This window comes from Anas acuta, chromosome 5 (assembly GCF_963932015.1).
Source record: "Anas acuta chromosome 5, bAnaAcu1.1, whole genome shotgun sequence".
Lineage (NCBI taxonomy): Eukaryota > Metazoa > Chordata > Aves > Anseriformes > Anatidae > Anas > Anas acuta.
In genome coordinates this window covers 38,199,323-38,213,002 of record NC_088983.1, presented here as the reverse complement: position 1 = coordinate 38,213,002, position 13,680 = coordinate 38,199,323, and the positions used below count along the sequence as shown (strand labels likewise).

The following is a 13,680-nucleotide window of genomic DNA, read 5'->3' as shown; positions in this document are numbered from 1 at the left end:
GTTTAGATCAAATATTTCACAGAATCACAGAATCATTTAGGGTGGAAGAGACCTCCAAGATCACCTCATCCAACCTCTGACCTAACACTAACCAGTCCTCCACTAAACTGTATCACTAAGCTCTAAATCTGAATGTCTTTTAAAGAAAGACCCTCCAGGGATGGTGACTCCACCACTTCCCTGGGCAGCCCATTCCAGTGTCTCACAACCCTTTCAGTAAAGAAGTTTTTCCTTATATCCAACCTAAAACTCCCTTGGTGCGACTTTAGCCCGTTCCTCCTCATCCTGTCACCGGGCATGTGGGAGAATAAACCAACCCCCACCTCGCTACAGTCTCCTTTAATGTACCGAGAGTGGTAAGGTCGCCCCTGAGCCTCCTCCTCTCCAGGTTAAACAACCCAGCTCCCTCAGCCGCTCCTCCTAAGACTTGCTCTCCAGGCCCCTCACCAGCTTTGTTGCCCTTTTCTGGACTCGCTCCAGCACCTCCATGTCCTTCTAGTAGCGAGGGGCCCGAAACTGAACACAGCACTCGAGGTGCGGCCTCACCAGAGCCGAGTACAGGGGGACAATCACTTCCCTAGCCCTGCTGGCCACACTGCTTCTGATACAAGCCAGGATGCTGTTGGCCTTTTATTTAATGTGTTAGAAATGTTTTTGATCTGTCAGTAATGACCAAAACATGATCAACTGTTGTTGCTGTTCACGCTGCGTGGTGTTGGCATAGGAGACATGTCAGTACCCCACTAGTGTCAGATTTAGGACCAGTCAGTAGGCAGGGCGTTTTGCTTCCTGTCTCGTTGCTGAACTTGACAAGAGACAAATACAGACTAATCCCCCTAGCTGTGGCTTTTTTTATTCCATAAAATCTAGAGTGTGGGTTGTTTGCGAGTCTGCTGCTCCCTGACTTGCTCCTTTAGCTCAGCAGTTTGAGATTTTATATTCAAGACTCTTGGGTTCCATGAAGTAGTGGGCCTGGAAATGAAACATTTCTGAAAGCCCAGGATGTTCATGGGGAGCTTCCCTGGCAAGGTAAGTAGCTCCTGCTAGCACTACAGTTAAATTTCAGTTCAGTGTAGTGATCGTAAGTTGTCTCTGGAGGAAGAAGCCAGGAGTCCTGAACTTTGTTGGCACGAGCTGTAAGCCCGAGGCTGAGAGGTGATTACCTCAGCGCCTCCTCAGCCGCCTTGGGGGGGTGTCCTGGCGGCCTTGTTAGGCTCCCTGGCTGTTAGAGCGTTGAGGTGCCAAGCAGGTAAACTTGAATGTTACCAACATTTTACAAGTATGTCTGTTATTACTGTCATGTACTGTTAGCTGTCAGGCTGTGTGAGAGGACCCCCCCACCCCAGCCCTTTCTTGAGGAGCCCTGTCCTCCAACAGGCCGGCAGACTTCAGGCTCCTGAGGCGCATGGGCAGTGAGGGTGCAAGCTGAGGGCTGGCCGGTACAAGCACTTATGGTTTTGTAGTGAGTTGGTGGGGCTGTCACGGTGTGCATCGTACTCTGTGCAAATAAAGAGCATATTTTGGGAACAACGTGCATTTTTTCGGTGTTGATGATGCACATGAATACTCATAGATGTAAATTGGAGAGAGTATCACAATTAGAGAGAAGTAGGAGCACGTGCTTTTTGCAGATGATTTGAAATGCATTCCCTTTCGTCAACTGTAAGAGAGGCTGTGTTGAGTATCGGAAAGCGAGCAGTAGTGCATTTCTTCACAAGCTTCCCTTGGTCTGTCAGATTACTTTGCTAATTACAGAAAATTCATCTTTACACTGATTTTGCCGTATCACAACCTCTGTGTTCATCAGAAAGTTCGAAGTAGTCAGAAATAAATATAACTCCTTTGAACTGAGACTGATTTATTAGAGCATTTGTACCAGCACTTTCTTTCAACCTCTCAAATTGACTGTCACAATGAGAGAAATGAGCTCATGTGTGAACGGAGTACCTGTGCTAATACAGTTAGCAAAGAGAAAGGATTTGGAGTTTCAGGGGTGAATTGTATCATTTTTTTTATGTAGTGAAGAAAACAAAAACACACTAATATTCTTTTAGACTTTGTGAAATGTACTGTGTTGCAGTTTCCTTAATTGTTGCAGTAAATAAGGCTGCTTCATATGAACTTTGTAAGTTGATTATAAGCCATTTGGATAGTTTTTTGCTCTTAACTGTTTGTTTTGGCAATTGCTTATATTAAACATCTAACTCATGAACAATTGTAATCTACAATGTTAAACACATAGCAACTCACTGTTTCTGATTAGCTAAAGAATGCAGAACCATGCATGATTAAGGATTCTCCTGTTACATGTGTCACTATCTGCATATATTGTGCATCCAGGGTTGCTTTGGAGACTTCCTGTACATGCAGATGTAAAAGTATTAAGGATTCTAGGTTGAAGCTGCTTATTTTTATGTAATCTGTGATATATTGTTTATCACTTCCCATTCAGTTGACTTACCTTAAAATTAGGTGAAATGTTGCTGAAAATCAGACTTCCTATGTGAGTGTCAAATTACACACAACACCCAAAAAGATCATTAGTTAATCAACAGAACCACATTTCATTCTTAAATTTCCACCTCTTTTGTTTCTCTGTTTTGTTTTGTTTTGTTTTAATTTTATTTCTATTTTTTTTAGTGAGTGACAGTTGCTTCAGGAACCTTGCCGAGGATCGTAGTGGGATAAACCTTAAAGATCTGGTCCAAGACCCTTCTTTGTGAGTATCTGGCTCTTATTGCTAAGCAAAGAAAAGCTTCTTCATGATATCATTGTGAGTAGTTTTGTAATTATATCAGTAGTATGATGTACACTTACTGCTTTGGTGATAACATGTTTGCCAAGTTGTTCGGCTTTAATACAGGCACATATTATTAAAACCATGTTTTCTATCTACTTCAGATCATGAGCTAACATCCAGTAAGCACATACAGTAAAGGGTATAAAGAGCAATCACCAGAGGAAAGAGATTGTATATCCAAGTATTTCTGTGGAAGAACTATATGTACATTGTCACCCCTCTTTGTTGAAGTAGGAGCCACTAGGAGATTACTGGATAATTGTTATTGTCAGTTATCTTAATGTTACTTTTTTTTTTTTTTTACTTTGTACCTGATTACATACAGCTGATACTCATTCCTTTTTCCACTACTTATTTTGATTCAAGTGTATGGATGATCTATTTTTTTACCTCATTGCAAGACTAGTGCTCTTCATCTATGTGGTATCTTCCTCTAAAATAAAATTCAGTCTCATGAGCTCTGAGCCAGATTTGAATTTTAGAAAACTTTTGTTTATTCTATTCAGTTAATTTTAGTACTGGCTGAAAATGTTCTTGCTAGTGTGCCCAAGTGTACCACCTGTTGTGGAGGGAAGGAAAGGAGAGGAAAAAAAAATCACATCTTTTTAACAGGAATAATAGTGCATTCATTCCTCAGTGAATCCGTACATGATGGAGCCTGTGTCAGCAGAGCACGTTTTTTAGCTGTGTTTGGGAAGTAGTAGAAAAGAAGGCATATTTGACATCTTATTTCATTTACAGGTGATTTTTAGTAATTGAAGTGAATGCAGAATGTTTTGTCACATTGACACAGATAAATGCGTGCATACATGCATTATTGGGAAACTTTTACGTAGTATATTTAATATATCATAATTTATGCTTCCAAAATGAGAGGTACAGGGGACAAGTAGAATTGTTGCTTGAGATTCACAGAATGAATGAAAGAAGAATTTTTATAGAATTTACTAAATTTTACGTGTCAAAATTGAAGGACTTCATTTTTAACCTGAATTTGTCTTTGAGGTGTTTTATTTTCCCATTGATAATTGTATGTGTTGTTTTGAGCTGCAAGTAAGCTTATATGCAGCACACAGTTTTGGTTTTGCACCTGTGGAGATTACCTTCAGAAAGTTACTTTTGTTGCATTTGGTGTAGAATGATTCTCCATGCCATTTACAGAAAGTGATGAAATCTTCCAGTTTCCTGCCCTGAACATAATTTACATGAAGATTGCAATATATTATTATAATCTTTAAAATAAAATAAATGGATTTCTGTTGCTTATGACATAGAAGTGTAAGTGACTGCAAAGTACCCCTTTTTATCACTGACTTTGAAAGATTGGATACAGTCAAAAACTTCCATTAGTTATCAAGGACTGTTATGACATTTCTATTGTGTGACAGGAAATAATGCAAGAAAAGTCGGCTTCTTTCTGCCTAATGATAGGACTATATATACTTGGTTTTGTCTTTCCAAATTGACATTCTTGCAGTTTTAGTACTGAGTGCCTATTAAGAGTTCTTGCAAGATGTTGTAATTGTGTGAATGAGTCTTCAAATACAAAGAAGTAATCCAACATTTAAGGCTGTATTATTCAGCCCAGCCTTCTGTATCTGACTTTAAGGTGCCATGGTTTCTGAATCCTTCATGGTGCATGAGAAATGCAAAAGGACAATATGGGGCTGAAGAATGACTGTCAGTCAAAGAGATGTTTTAACCTTTTCTGAAATAAAATAAAGTTTATTTTAAGACTTCAGAGTATTTGGCTAAAATTTTCACCTGCAGTGGTTAAATAACAAAATAACATTTAGTTCATCCTCTTTGACAGTTTAATATCTACAGTTTAGGATTTCTTTGGTGCTCATTCACTCTGACTGTAGATCAACTGCCTCTTTTCTTTGTAATCTGATATATCTCATACCAACATCAGATTTACATAAAAAAAAATCTGGTGCTCTCTCTGTGAAGGCCTCTGTCACTTGAAAGGTTTGGAGTACATTTGTAATGTGTGACACTAATAAAGTAGTTTAACAAAGAGAGTGCAAAAGTTTCTAGGTTCATTAGCATATAAATACTTGATTAGCGTATACATTTAACAGGAGTTCACATTAAGAGCAGATAGGCTCGCAGGCAGGGTAGAAATACAATACGCCTAGAGCATAGTATCAAAAAAAGTTTGTGTTTTTCTATTAGGATGGTTTGATACATCATATAAAATACATTTTTGAATAGTGTCCATCTCTTGTGAGATTTAGCTCTTTGTTACAGTTTTCCAAACTGTATTGGCATCTCCCTTGTTTGTCACTTCTAGCTCTATCACAGACAGAATTTCTCTTCTGTTATTGCAGAAAGCTGTCAAGTGGATTCTTTTTCTGCAGGGCTGGAAGTGTGGCTTTACATTGAAATGAGTCTCCGCACTGATAGCATTGTAGGGTTTTTGGATTAGTGTCTGATTTATATCAAGTGTGCTTAATTATCAGGGCAGTTTTTTTTCTCCAATTGATTTCCCAGCTAGAACTGTCTGGACTTTGTAAACCTGATCTGCTTTCAATTCTGTCATTGTGGGTAATAAAGGCTCTGCCGCCCAAATTAGGAGACTGAGCCTCTCTGTCAGTGAAAATAGAAATGCTGCTTAAGAAAAAAAAAAAGCAAACCTATCAAATAAACATAAAATGTGGAGTTACTGAGTCACTGTGGGAGGAGGAAGCATGCAACAACGTTACACTTAAATCTCATTTTGTAGTTAATTACAGAAAAGTTGAATTTCAACAAAAAGTTGATTAGAAGCTCAACTGGAAAGCTCATTTGAGAGTTCACTGCTATTCTTTATTCATTGCATAAGCTGATGTTGCTGTATACAACAGCCAGTTTAGGAAACAAAACTTTAAGATATGGAGGTGTGTAGGAGAACAACAAGAGAAGACGAAGTGCGGTGCGTGACATGGTATTTCATTTAGAGAACAACACTGGAAAAGAGAAAGTAAAAATTGCCTACAGAATATACAAATTATTAGAGATTGTTTTTGGGGGACTGATGAGGAAGAACTAGTTCACTTTGTAGCAGATGAGATTGGATAGTTAGAAAATAATTCTAAATGTCAGGATGGTAAAGAAACTAGAATCTATTTCTGAAACTGTCAGGGAAAGCTGTGCAGATCACAGTCTCTGTATATCTGATGTTATATATGTGTAGAGAAGGAAGGAAGGAAGGGCAATTTTCTTCCTTTCTTCTATTAAAAAGGAGTGCTTTCTGGTAGCTTAGAATCAGCACAGTTAATACAAACAAAAAACAGGTAGGACTTAGTATGACTGCTGTATAGGTAAGTTCACATTGGTATGAGCATTCAACACTCTGATTTGGCTTAGATGATGCATGTACTCCAGCCCTTTCTCCCATTCAAGTAACACAAAAAGATATTTAAAATTTTGTATTACAGAAGGGGAGCTTTACCTACATGAGAAGACGATAGGTGTCTTTCCATGAATGGTCCTAAACAGCAGAGCTGCAGACAGGCAGCGTAATTGGAGGAAGTAGACTGCTTGTTCTTACATGATGGAGCAGATGTTCTTCAAACTATGTTGGGTTGAGGTAAAATACAGTGGAACAGCCTAAGATGCTAGCAAAGTCATGATCTTGTGGGGAGATCCTTGAGGCTTTGTAGCAAGGCAGAATTCCTCAAGCTGGTGCTCAAGTAAAGACAGAAAGTTGAGCAGTTCACTTTGTTCCTTGCTTAGGAGCAGGCTGAACGCTGCCCTCTTTCTTCCACTCCTTCTGAGCAGTGGGGATGGAGAAGAGAAATGGGCTAGACAGCATTCAGTATGGCCTCCTGAAATTCCTCCTAGGTTCCTTACTACTAAATTTCTTCTAACTGTAAGTTACTTCAGATGCATCTCTGAGGCATGAACCATCAGGTCGTTAGAGGGTTAGGGTTATACCTCCACCTACTTCAAGCAGAAAATCCAGGTGTAGACTTTGCCAAGCTATAGCTCTTTTGGTCACTTTATGAGATGCTCCTTTCAGCTGTAGCCTATACGTAGACACACAGTTCATAAAATACTTGTCTGTGCAAAAAGGAGGATGCTTTTAAACTTCCTGTGCGCTTCAGTAACTGCTGCCACACGTATTCAGTGATATGCATTTGTTTTAGGAACACCTTAAGAGATTCTTTGAGATGAACAAGATCTAAGAGATCCTGAATAATTTCGTTCCTTCTAGGCAAACTGACATCGCATCTGAACTGTGTTTCAGATCTCCTTCGGATTAGCTGACTTTAATGAAAAGATGGGATATAAGTCAAAAAAGGGAAAAATAGGTAACTTCAGACAGGAGATCCGAAGTTGTTTTCATGCCTATGTAGTGCAGAAACTTTTTGGTTTTTTGCTTTTGTAAAAGCTGTGAGAAGCAAATGTTATTCACCCTCCATGTAACTGTATTAGAAAGACAACCAAAACGTTAATAATCCAGGAGTTTAACAGGTCTGCATCAGAAACTCCTGGATGAACACTGAATTCCATTTGTCCATGAGAGAACACAGAAGTCTTACAGAAGTCTTTGTCACTGCCTTGTTGTACCTAGTTTCTCCTCACATGAAATACATCTTTTTGGAACGAATTATGAGAGTATTAGAAGTTGTCACTCAATCTTAATGACTGAGAACCAGTCCTCTGAAGATGAAGAAAGGAATTCTTGAAGAGCTCTGATCATTTATCTCACTGAAGACATAAGCTGTACTGTGGGTTGGAGACCTGATAAATACAGTGTTAAGTCTGTGGATGTAAAATATGACAGTGTCTTCACTTGAAGAAAGCTGTCTAGCAGTTGATGATTTTTACCCGCAACTGTATGAACAAGTCCCCAAGTGTTTCCTACAATGTTTCATAAGGGGCTCGCTGTTTAGGCATACTGATTATTTGAGAGAAAACCACTCTTCAGATCTTTTTTATTACACTTCAAGAAAACAATTTTCTCAATATACAAGTGTCCTTGCCAGTTTGCAGCAAAAATTGCTTGTGTTGCATGCATTTTTTCTACGGCTCTTTAGGCTTAATGGCTTATAAACCTATAGCAATGCCTAATCCATCTGAAGCAAAACCTTTGCAGTCTGTGGCAAAGCAAATGTCACAAAAATACCTACCTTTCTTAAGCACTTAGTAACTTTCAACTACTTATTTTTTACAGCTTGCCCCAAAGGAGTCTTCTCTAACCTCTTTAAAGGTCTAAGTCAGTTTTATCTACAAATAGTAGCTACATGCAGGAGAAACTTGTCTGCTTTCCTCATATGGTTTCCAAATTCTGCAAAAGAATTTTCTTCTGTTTACTGCAGCACCGCTCTGCAGTAGCCTGCAATTCAGAATTTGCTGAGCTGATCAAGGAGCTGAAGAAGTTGCTGTGGAAGCAGAGGCTGTGCAGCGCCGGTGCTGAGACTGGCCTGGGAGGTGTTGCTGCGAGGAGCGGGTTGTCGCCTCCCTGCCATGGGCTCATCCCTTCTCTGCTGGCTGTGCCCGAAGTGCTGTAGCCTAGGGCCTCTCCCTAAATGTGTTTGGGGAACTCCTGTGCTTGTGGGATCTGTGACCGGTCATCTTTTGTGTAATGAGGAGGTTTTTAATCAAATGGATTTCTCTTTAATGGGGCTGTCTGAAGAAATGTTTCTTTTCTCTGATTTGTTCTGAAACCAAGTTATAAATGGATAAGTGTTAGTTTGTTGGAACAAACAGATCAGCAGCAGTTAGGGAGATGTACTGTCTTCTTCATATGCAGAAGATTTGGTACTGCTTCCACACAAAGAGAGATTAAAAACACTAGAATGGTTCACCTTAACTAAGAAATAACTCGTGGTGGAGGTACATAGAATGAATAGCAAAAAAAAAACAAAACAAAACAAAAAAAAAAACACAACTGTATAGTTCAAAAATTGTGGCAGGAAGAACTTCAGACAGCAGGTTTAAAATGACTAAATGTCCATACTTACTCAAGTGGATCAGAACTGAATATTTCATAATTGAGGTAACATCATGTGGAAGCCTGGAGTAGAAATGATAGATAAAAAAGGGATTCGATTGATGTGCCTACTGTAGCTATTAATCATGCACATGCATAGCTCCTGATCTGAAGATGGCAACAGGCAGGAAGTGTGTACCAGAGGACAGGTTATGCTCCATGTTGTATTTATTCCCTAAGCATTTGTTTCTCAACATGAGAAAGAGGGTGCTGAGTTGTGTTGACCTCTAGAATGAGCTGGTGTGGCAGTTCTCGTATTCTTATTGCAGGCATAGTAAATTTCCTAAGCAATGGAGCACATGTGAACTTGGAACATTTTTCTATGAGGTCAGCGAAGACTTGTCCTTGAAAGTAGAGCAGGCTTCCCCGACACGGCTCAAGTTAAATTTGGAACTCCTAGTAATGGAGACACTCCCGGCACGGGAGTTGTAATAATTTATTACAGGGAAAAAAAAATTCTCTCCTCTAACCTCGCTACTAAAAATGACTAAATGCTCTTCTGAAATGCTTTTTCTTCTGAAAATCAATTGTGAGCTGACTCCTGGACAGGAGTGTTTTTGTAGGACAGGATACATTTTGCCAAAGCTATAAATACTTGAAGGGAGTGTCTTCATTAGAGAAAGCTTCTATGAAATTTGTGTACGTTTCTGCACTATAGATTAAGTTAGCAGGGAAACAAATCAGGTGCTGCTGAAAGACTGTAACAGAACACGGCTTCAGATGTAAAGGAAGTCTTTGCCCCACATCTCAGAAATGATTCTGTCATTGAGGTACAGAAAATTGCTGCTCAGAGATGTTTTTATGCTTTTATGCAATACTACTCCTATTTAAATTCTAGATCACTTTCTGAATTAGAGTTGTCCTGCCATCATTTGTTCTTAGGGACTCTTTAAAATCACTATTTTTAGGACTGTACAACAGAAGCCTATACAGACGGTGGTTTAAGAAGGAAGAAGTATATTTATCACACAGTAATCCTTGTGTTGTTTTCCTGTACACTTTTCTTACCGTCCTTTAATATAATTTGAATTTTACCATGGATTCTTCACTTAGTGCCTTTCCCCTTTATCTGTGCTACCATGCAAACAACGCAAGCATAACCAGGGCATAAGTGTATTTTCTATGGATGGTGATAGCCTTGATGTTCAAACTGACACATCAAGGAATCAAAAACTACCTCAGCTCATTTTCTGCAGACAGTTATTTCAAAGAAACACATTCATACTACAACATTAAATGCTTCCTTTATAGTTTAATAATTCTTTTTAAGCCTTTTGCCTTTTCTTTAGCTGCAGCATCTCTATTTTTACCTCCAATTTCATCCCATTCACTGTATTTTAATAAAAAATCATTCTCATAGAATATTCTATTTATTTATTTATTTATTGTTATTGAATTTGGACTTGAGAATGTGTCTCATCTGTAAAGTTGTGTTTTTGGTTGAAAAAACACTGTTTCCAATAAACTTATTTTTGTTGTCATTTTCAGATAGTTGATTATATTAGAAAATTCAGGGTGCTCTTGAGCATTGTTTGACTGACCATGATTGCATTACCTATTTAAAAAATTCACATTGAGAGATCTCTTTCTTCCATCTTCATTTAGTATGTTGCTCTTGCCGTCACAAGCGTTCTGTACGATTAGCATGCTCTATACCATGCTCTTGGTACCATATGTCGAAACATTCAATAGCAAGTGTTCAATGACAAAATTGATGATGGGAGGACTATTAAATGCCAAAACACAAAACTGGAACGTCTCATTTTCTCCATTTTAACAAGCCATATTGCATTTGTTCCTGTGATTTTATTTTATTTTAAAAAATATTTTATTTATTGGTTGGGTCTTTTTCACTACTGTGTTCCATTTTTCCAAGCCATGTGCGAAAAGATACAAATGTGCTTCAAAAGTAAAGATTATTTTTAGCAGAAACTTCTCTTTTCTGCTCACATTAAAAAACAAAACAAAACAAAACAACAAAAAAAAAAGCACCACACCACCACGTTTATCTAAGAGAGCCTGGAAAGACACTCGCTATAGGGACAGGGTAGTGAGATGGAAAGATCTTTAGCACAGTGGTTCTGAGATGGCTGCGTTGTTGCTGGCTGTGAAGCAGAGTGCAGTAGCACAAGCAGCTGCTGTGTCTGTACCATGCCTGTAGCTCTGGCTGTGCTGGTTTTGTGTGCGTATCCTTCAGGAAACTCTGTATTATGCATGCTCTACCACACCTGCAGTGCTCTGAAAATTAGATTTGAATACATTTTAATTCAACGAATCCTAGCAGTTTCATTAGAACTTTATTTTCATCTAAACCTCCATGATTTTCAGGGCAAAATCAGAGGCTTCAGAAGTGTCATCCTATTATATTTCAAGTTTCTGTTCCAGAGTACAAACCATTAAGAAAAATTCCAGGATGTATTTATGTTTTCATTAATCTTAAAACTGTCCTTTATTTTTTAAGTTAATTGGGCAGTATCTAGAGACTATTATTTGGATACAGTTGGCTTAAAAAAAAAAAAAAGGCATTATCTCGGGATCTTTCAGCATTGAATTCCTTCTGAAAACAAAAAAGCAAGAAAAATGCAAAGAAACACAGTTTGTATGTTTTGGTGTACCTCTTCCTGGCTCAGGAGTGAATGCTGCCTGCCACAAGCCTTAGGCAGATAGCTTTCAAGGGCCGTTCGCAGTGTGGGTGGATGAAGGAAGACTCTTGACAGACTGATTCATATTTTTAACAGTAGGCTCCGCATTGTTTTTCAAAAGTTAGCAGCATCACAACTACATCTTAAAGGAATGAATTTGTGGCCAAAAGGTAAGTAAGATAATTAAAGATAATAAAAATTCATGTCCCAATAGTTGGAGTATGCATGTGTACTTCATTGTTTTGCTTATACATAAGCATTTGTAGTAGATGAACTATTAAAGATGTGGAGGTTTCAAACCTATTTAAATTTTACATATTTTGCAGTTCTACAGAACATTCAGTTCTGCATTGTGTAAGAATTTTGTGAAGTGTATATTTATGAAATCAAACCTAAGAACTTCTTCCCTTTTTGCTACTTTCTTAGTCACAGTGTGAAGTGTGCCTGCTTCTGCCTGCATGGTTTAGCAGAGCATTTTGATTATATGTATATGAAACACAAATACTCCAATACTCCTAAGTTCTTCTAAACCTATTTGGAAGAGACATAATCAACTCAAATTCTTGCTCAGAAATCCCAGTTACAGCTGAGTGAATTCCATGCTTAGGAGTTTTTCTTTTCTTTTCTTCTTTTGTCTCCCTTCAGGGTACCATTTGCAGTTCCTCTTGTGCTGCCTTCTCCTACACACACCTCAAACTCCAGCCAGCCCTTGCACTCTCAGGCCTTTTAATCTATTTAGCCGGTTTATTCTTTGTGCTAAACAAAAGGGTTTGATTATGTTTTATGGGAAGCTTAGAAATGCTTACCATGCACAGGAGCCGGTCACAAGTTTTATTACCTTTGACTTGGTACACTTATTTTCATGGTGTAAATGAGGAAACAAACCTTGTGTGTGGAGCAGCGTATGTAGATACACAGAAGCTATTTTACAACTAGTGATAGTAGGCACGTGATTTCAGCAACACATTGCTACCATAGACTGAATGAGTATCAGGCTTCTTAGGAAGGTTTTGTCATAATTTTTGACTTCAGTCTCACCATGGCTGCATGGTTATCAGTATCCAAGCTTTCCATTAACTCCAGCTTGAATATTTCTGCATAGCTTAATACACTGACGTTTTGTAAAGGGATAGAACTAATCTGTGGCAATGCTAGCAATACTTGGAAATGCCTTTTTCTTTCTATTTCTGTAACACAGTCTCTCTTAAATGTCTTCTCTTAAAATTTGTTTCAGTGGCATCTCAGCTGAAGATTGGAATTACTTTAATTCCCCCAATGGACTAGTTTTATCAGTTCTTAATATTCTTTAGATTAATTAGAACTATTTCTGTCCAAGTCCTCATTTTCTTCAGCTGTGGATAGACAGAATAATGAGAACTGCCCTCCCTTATTAGCTGAGAGTTCTTTAATTTATCAGAGGGGTGTTTATTCTTCACATTTTTTCTTTCTTTCTCTGTGTTCCTCTTCATTAGTAGAAGTGGCATGTATGCAGAGCTTTCTCAAGTCTATTATTTTTTATTGTTACCTGGGCATATAAAGTGTTGGTTCTTTGTACAAGTTTTGTTCTTCTGCACAAGGCAGTGCATTAGCTGCAGATTCTACCAGTTCTTACTTTCCCAGATTATTAGATACTGTAATAGCAAGCTATTGTCTCACCGTATCGTCACTGTAATTACAGAATCATCTAGGTTGGAAAAGATCATCAGGTCCAACCATCAACCTGACCTACCGAGTTGCATCACTAAACCATGTCCCTTAGAGCCCCATCCACACCCCTCCTATCCAGTGGGTTTCAGAAACCCACTAGAATTATCAGTGGAGTAGCGACAACAGCTCAGCAATCATGGAGCAAATATTATTCAAAAATACCATGAAGGGCAAATTTTGAAACAATATATTTGGGTAAGAGCTGTGACTGTAAGTATATACACAGAGGTAGGCACCATTAGTTTCTACAATTACAGTATCCCAAAGGAATTTGTGTTTCCTGAGATGCAGATGAATTGAGTAATGGCAAAGTGCAGCCCCCTGAAAATTTCATGACCAGAAGGCTGGTATACGTTTTCCAGAAGTAGTGGCCTTTCCTTCAGCAAACAGGGACTCCATCATGGTACCTGTCCTTTCTATCTCCGCAAAGGCTGCTTGAGGAAACACTGTCATGGAAAATCTTTTGACATTCTGCTACTCTGGAAGAGGACTGAATGTTCAAATAACACACTCATATATACCTGATACCTATCACAAAACCGTTTTAT

At 38.5% G+C, this 13,680-nt stretch overlaps 1 protein-coding gene across 20 annotated transcripts in view; it reads left to right on the top strand.

The window, feature by feature from the left end:
• GPHN (gephyrin) overlaps positions 1–13,680 on the top strand; it is a 291,218-nt gene that overhangs the window by 89,268 nt on the left and 188,270 nt on the right. For 19 of the 20 annotated variants that reach the window (XM_068684230.1, XM_068684237.1, XM_068684240.1 and 16 more), the window contains one exon: positions 2,641–2,719. In XM_068684230.1, coding sequence (XP_068540331.1) covers positions 2,641–2,719 — 79 coding nt within the window. Of the gene's footprint in view, positions 1–2,640; positions 2,774–13,680 lie in introns of those variants that run through there. The other variant, XM_068684238.1, reaches the window with a different exon arrangement.